Here is a 6,211-nt window from a genome sequence, read left to right as displayed (position 1 = left end):
GAAGAGCTGGCCCTGGAAGAAGAGGAGCAGGCCAATGAGGAAGAGGAGTTCAAATGAGAGGAGGAAGAGGAGCGACCAACGAGGAAGAGGAGGAGGCCAACATGGGAGAGGAGAAGGTCCAGGAGGGAGAGCAAGACAACCTCGCACCATCATTACGGACGAGATGCGAGCAACAGCTCAGCGACATGATGCCGCACAGTGATTGTGGTGTGTGTGTGTGAATAACGTAAATAAAAAAACTTCACACCCTGTTCATGTTTTCAAGATTACTGTTGTGTGCAATAGATTCTGTTTTTGCATTGAGTTGTGTTACAGTAGTGTACGTACATGCAGGATTTTCTATAGATTTATACTACTCATATGAAACTCACAAATCTAAATGCCTAATCCTCTGCAGAGATCTACGACGATCCGTTACTGTATAGTTTCTAAAATATGCATTGGCAGTTATGAAACAAAGAACCTTCTCACAAATTGAGCATTGTGTTTTCAATTGTTTTGCTGTAGTGTGTAATGCTGTGTATAGTGTTTACAGTTTTGACAGCTTCGAGCTGCTCTCTTGGTGTGGGAGTTTGAGTTTTGCAGTGGGAAGGTGTGGTTGTGTTTATGTAGCTTTAGAGAAGGGTGTTGTGTCAGGACATTGGGGGACCTGGTGGTAACGTTTGTGACATGTGTTTTAGCATTTGAGAAAAACTGTAATAGTTTTAGGAATTGTGCTGTAAGAATCAGTTAGGGTTTAAGCATTCAGAAAAAACTGTAATATTCACTCAGATGTGTTCTAGTTCTAATTTTTCTTTTACCAGTAGACAGTTTTTCTTATGTACGTTTTCAAGCTGTTCAGCTGGTTTCAAAGTTCTTCTGTGTGAATTTCAGTTCTGTGCTTTGGCTGTCAGGTGAATGTTTCGCTGTATTTCAGCCCATTTACAGTTGTTGCCCGTTGCTTGAACACTATAAACCCATGCTTAGACTAAAGTAACACAACGTGAAGCTTTTGTTACCATACCTCAAACACATGTACTCATACCTTAAACAAAAGCGCTGCTTTGCACCCTAGTTGCAATTATGCAACACACTTACTCCTTTATGCAACACACATGGTCCTGCATGCTACACTCTATTTCATACATAAGACACTTCGTTCACAAAATGAAATTTCAGGGTGCCATTTGGAAAACACATGTATCCAAAATACAAAACACATCGGGTAATTGCAACCACTCAAATACACACCTGAAGGCACGTACTTGCAAAACTGAACACCAATTAGCCAACTACAAAAAGCCCTCAGTTTAGCCAATTCAAGAACTTTGCAAGCATGGATGGAGGGAGAGCAAGAGGAGGAGGAGGAGGAGGAGGAGGTCGTCGTCGTCGTCGTCGTCGTCGTCGAAGAGGCCATGCACGGACCCATATTTCTGATGATATAAGAGCAACTTTGGTGGACCATGTCATCAACCACGGCCTGACTATGAGGGAAGCTGGGCAGAGAGTCCACCCACATCCAAGCTGCTTCACAGTGGCATCTGCAATAAGAACATTCAGACTAGAAAGCAGGTCTGTCTTCACCTCTCTGCCTTCTACTCTACTCAGATGGTTTTCATAGCACTGTTCTACAGTATATCACATCACCATATCAAGTGTGCAGGGTACTGCAGGGTGCTAATGCTCCTTTTGCAGCCAAAGTGGTAGTTTCTGTGAAACATAGCATGATTACTTATATTGAAGTACAGTGTTGTACAGTGGATGATACACTATATACAGTAAAGTAAGCAAAGCCATGACAGCATGTGGTTGTATTTCTCCAGAATGACTCGAAGACCTTCTGGGGGTGGACGCCAACACCTGTTCACACAACAGCAGGAACTCGCCGTTGTGGACCTAGTGAGGGCAGACAATGCCATCCGTCTCCACCAGCTACGAAAGCAAATACTTGCAGACAGGCGAGTGTTCAACAACATAAACCATGTGAGCATCACCACCATCAGATGCATCTTGGGAAAACACAGCATCACCATGAAGCAGCTCTACAGAGTCCCATTTGAGAGGAACAGTGACAGGATCAAAGGACTCCGAACTGAATATGTACGGGTACGTGTAACTGTCCTTTACATGACAATACAGTATTGTCCATGTAAAGGTCCATACAATAGCCAACACATACTCACATTTCTAGATGCTCTCCATGATATAGTTGTACAGAACAGAGCAGATCAGCCCAGGTTTGTGGTGATATGGGATAATGTCAGTTTCCATCGGGCTGCTCTGGTCCAGGCCTGGTTCTCCAACCACAGCCAATTTGAAGTGGTATACTTGCCCCCTTACTCACCATTTTTAAACCCTATAGAGGAATTTTTTTCGGCTTGGAGATGGCGAGTATATGACCGCCAACCACATGCCCGCACGCCTCTTCTGCAGGCAATGGAACAGGCCAGCGGCGACATTCAGGTGACAGCAATCCATGGATGGTTTCGACATGCAAGAGGATATTTTCCCCGGTGCCCAGCGGGAGAAGACACTGCTTGCGATGTCGATGAGGTCCTGTGGCCAGACCCCAACAGACGGCGGGATCCATGAGCCCACGTATGCACAATTGTCATGATGTTTTGTGTGTACAGTATAGTGTTTTTTCTATTACTGTATTATGTTGTTTTTGCTTGATCTGAATTCATGGTGCTGCAGTGGACAATACTGAGGTTTATTTGCTTTTTTGGTTGTTTGTGTCTCCTGAAAATGTGCCTTCAGAATAACCAATGACAATGAAAGACTGCAGTGTTTTATATGAAGTAGACTAGTGTGTGCCCCTGATCTGATCTGCATGTGATGCAAGTATGTGTCATTTTGTCAACAGAGTTACATTTGACAGAGGAATGTTAGGTTTTGACAGCAGAGTTTCAGTTTGGCACAGATGTGAGTGGTATATTTTGTGTCATGTTTACTTGTGTTTAGAGTTTTGGCACAATGAGCGACGTTTTGCAAAATGTGTTCAAGCAACGGGCAAAAACTGTAACATGTTTTTCACCAAAAATCTCAGCAATTATAAAAATTCAACTCAAACTATTCAGCTATTAGCATTCACACTGCATTTTCTACAGGAAGTACATTTTATATACCAGTTTCAGTTCAAAGTGCATTAAAAATAATACCATCAATATGTTACTGCGCTACACTTACTGAACTCATGGAAGTATTTTGAGAACCATAAGAGATTCTTACAAATGTTTGAAAGAAAAAAATCTTTAACATAGCTGGAGACTCGTGTAGAAATATGAATGAGTTTATAAAGTTTCTGTCATGGTGTGCTGTGACAGGCAGGTAGCAGGACCCAAACACAGGACTCTTACGTGGAATGAAACTTGAATCGGCAGCTTTTATTGCTGGAAACTCAGGTGGACTCAAGAAACTAAAAACTAAGAAACAAGAACTAGGAAAACAAATCAGGAACTATGAACAAGAATCAAGTAAAGAACACGGAGGAGAAAAAACACCCAGCCCACTGAAAACTAAAGAAACCCCCAAAAACATGAAGAACAATCATCAAGGAACATATTTACATATTTAGAGTTACTGCAACACCAACACTGGGTCACAGCTTCAGTGTCAGTTGGTGACTTTTGGTCTGCAACAGCAGCAGAACAGACTTCTCAGTCTTTTGAAGAAGCCCTTTTTCTTCTTCTTGATCTGACGGTCTTTGACTTCATGCTGGCTTCAGGTTCAGGAGAAGGTTCCTCAAAGGGAACATCAGGAACCGGCCCAATTTCCGAACAGGATCCTTTGATCTTATGATCTTCACCTTCAACACAGGATTTGGACTCGGCATAGGGTTCCTCACAGGGAACGTCGGGCTCTGGAACACTCTCTGACAGAGCTCCTTCGATCGTAAGCTCTCGAGTACTCAGACTGGATGCCCTTTCAGAAAGAAGTTCCTCACAGGGAGCGTCGGGCTCTGGCACACTTTCTGACAGAGCTCCTTCGGCTGGTGGAACATTTGCCATTGAAAGGCCGTCAGAGGAGCGCTCTCCATTTGTGCTCTTCACATCAGGACTTGAAGGGGGCTCAAAGATTTCACATATCCGGATCCTTGCTACATCAGCAATGGTCTTCAGCAACACGGGTGCAAAGTTTGCATCTTTGATAGACAGAATTTCTTCAGGAAATTTCTGCCTGATCTCCGTCAGGATGCTGTCGACCATATCGTCTCGGATAGAGTGGGTGAAGACGGCCTGTATTTCCATCGCCGTGAGACTCCTGGAGACACGATCTAAAGTGGCCTTGGTGACACTGGTGGAGAGGATACTTAGACTCTGGGAGGCCATGTTTAGGAGGGGACGAGGAGGAAGCTCCCAGAAGCCCTGGAGAACTACCTCGATCACTACCTCCTGCGCGGTGAGCAGTTTGCTGTTATGCTGTTCCTGCTGCTTCTTTTTCAGGATTTCAACGTAACCCTTCACCACGCGGAGGAGTTTAGGTGCTCTGCAGAAAAACATGATAAGAGTTATCTGTTAAACATATTCAAAGCATCACTTAAATATTGAAACACTGTAGCTGGACTGTTAACCCTGTAACCACCTTTGTATCATACATGAGTTTCTGAGACCTCGATCTCATCAACATGATCAATACTTGCTATAATTTCTAAATGTTGTGGACAAAACTCTTTTTTAGTCTAAAGTTGACATTGTCGTTAACAAAAAGTTGCCAAAAACACCCAGTGTATCAAATGTGATACAAAAAATAGATACACAATAAAAGTAAATCATACACAACATGACATAGCAAAGAACTAATTTGTGGCTTTTGTTTAAAGGGTTGATAAACATCTCAGTTCCAAAGAATCTGAATTTTCTGGCTGTTTGATGGGTTGGGTCTTACAGGGTTAATGACTGTATACATGTGACTCACTGAAATTTAGGAGGTACGGCCTCTGGGAACTGAAGAAGCATCCTGGCTTCAAATTCAACGTCCCTCATTTTATTGCTGACGTTCACCACCCACACCTGAAACAGAAAACACATTTACAGTGCGCTTATGTTTAAAGGTTATGTGCACATAACGAAAAAGTCTTGTGGGTTTTCTCGTCTTACCAGCCTTAGAAGAGGTTTGGCTTCCTCTTCGTCAAAATCCTCTAACTCAAACTCCCACAGCCTTCAAAAGAAAGCAAAGCAGAGGTTTTACACGTCATCACAAACAGACTTTCAGGTGTGACAGTAACTCACTGCTCTCTGAGTGTCTCCCTGCTCTTCTCCACCAAAAGATCTCTCAGATCTTCAGCAGTGAGGTTCGGTGGTGTTACACCCCGGCCTAGGCAACCGGCGTGCAACACAGAAAAAATAAAAATAAGGGAAAAAAAACAAAAAAAACTACTACGGGTCTGCACAAAAAAAATCCCAAAACGAAAGGATCGACAACTATTTACATCAAAGCAAAATAAGACATTTATTTGCATCAAAACACCAAACTATTTACAACCAGGGGGGACGATCACGACCCTGACAAACTGAAACACAGGGCTTAAATACATAGAGGGAGCAATCAGGGAATGGACAACAGGAGGGAAACACAGCTGGGGCAAATCAGAACTGACGAGACAAGGAAGCGTAAACTGAACACACTGAGATAAGACAGACTTTCAAAGTAAAGCAGGAAACATAACCGTCACGCCTAAAACAAAACACTGACAACACCGAATCGTAACAGTTCCCCCCACCCAAAAATCAAACATTTAAAACATGTAACCCCAAAGAAATGTTTGATTCATGCCCAGCGCATATGGCACCGGCTGCTGTTCTGCAGGCGACGCTGATGGCTGGACGGGCCCCTTGGATACTCCAGTGGAGGATCTTTTACCTGATAAAAAAGGTAAAAGAAAGAAAGACCTCCAAGTAAATAATTTGCCCACTCCAGCTCCTAGACCAAATACAAACAGTGGGGAAGAGGGTTAGCTCCACCCACCACAGCTCCCAAGCTAGCAAGCTAGCAAGGAGTATATATTCATGCTAGCATTTATGGCGCCTAAAACACATTTATGATACACACATACGACACACTTATAACATCTTACAAAAACAGGCTCAATAATGACAATAACTGAACTAAAATCGCAATCATAAACATCAGGGTGGCTAAATATGAATTATGTGTGTTTTAAGGTGTTGGAAAGAAATGACACCCACCTCTCCCACAGGGGAATTGTAGAAAAGGGGAGAGGCAAAAGGGG

At 43.1% G+C, this 6,211-nt stretch overlaps 1 protein-coding gene across 2 annotated transcripts; it reads right to left on the bottom strand.

The window, feature by feature from the left end:
• Positions 1-3,350: 3,350 nt before the first annotated feature.
• Positions 3,351-6,186, bottom strand: LOC146581434 (uncharacterized). Of its 2 annotated transcripts, XM_085246383.1 has the most exons (5): positions 6,168-6,186; positions 5,211-5,841; positions 5,079-5,139; positions 4,897-4,991; positions 3,351-4,467 (listed from the first exon to the last, which is right to left on the bottom strand). In XM_085246383.1, the coding sequence occupies exons 2-5, from the start codon at positions 5,438-5,440 to the stop codon at positions 3,639-3,641; spliced, it is 1,215 nt and encodes a 404-aa protein (XP_085102509.1). In that variant the 5' UTR covers positions 5,441-5,841; positions 6,168-6,186; the 3' UTR covers positions 3,351-3,638. The 2 variants fall into 2 exon arrangements, with proteins under 2 accessions (XP_085102509.1, XP_085102518.1); XM_085246392.1 differs by lacking the exon at positions 6,168-6,186 and having other exon boundaries at positions 5,211-6,022.
• Positions 6,187-6,211: the final 25 nt, after the last annotated feature.

The sequence above is a fragment of the Mchenga conophoros genome, linkage group LG2 (genome assembly GCF_057382185.1).
Source record: "Mchenga conophoros isolate Kocher_MC1m ecotype Shallow Benthic linkage group LG2, M_conophoros_male_GT1.1, whole genome shotgun sequence".
In the NCBI taxonomy this organism is placed as follows: domain Eukaryota; kingdom Metazoa; phylum Chordata; class Actinopteri; order Cichliformes; family Cichlidae; genus Mchenga; species Mchenga conophoros.
This window is presented reverse-complemented; position numbering and strand designations above follow the sequence as displayed.

What these genes read in the sequence shown, in the direction of transcription:
- LOC146581434 (XM_085246383.1), bottom strand. Translation starts at nt 5,440, where the DNA reads ATGCAAATAAATGTCTTATTTTGCTTTGATGTAAATAGTTGTCGATCC. An exon ending in CCAAACCTCTTCTAAGGCTG is followed by an intron (nt 4,992 to 5,078) that starts GTAAGACGAGAA and finishes TTTCTGTTTCAG; the next exon opens with GTGTGGGTGGTGAACGTCAG. An exon ending in GCCGTACCTCCTAAATTTCA is followed by an intron (nt 4,468 to 4,896) that starts GTGAGTCACATG and finishes GTTTTTCTGCAG; the next exon opens with AGCACCTAAACTCCTCCGCG.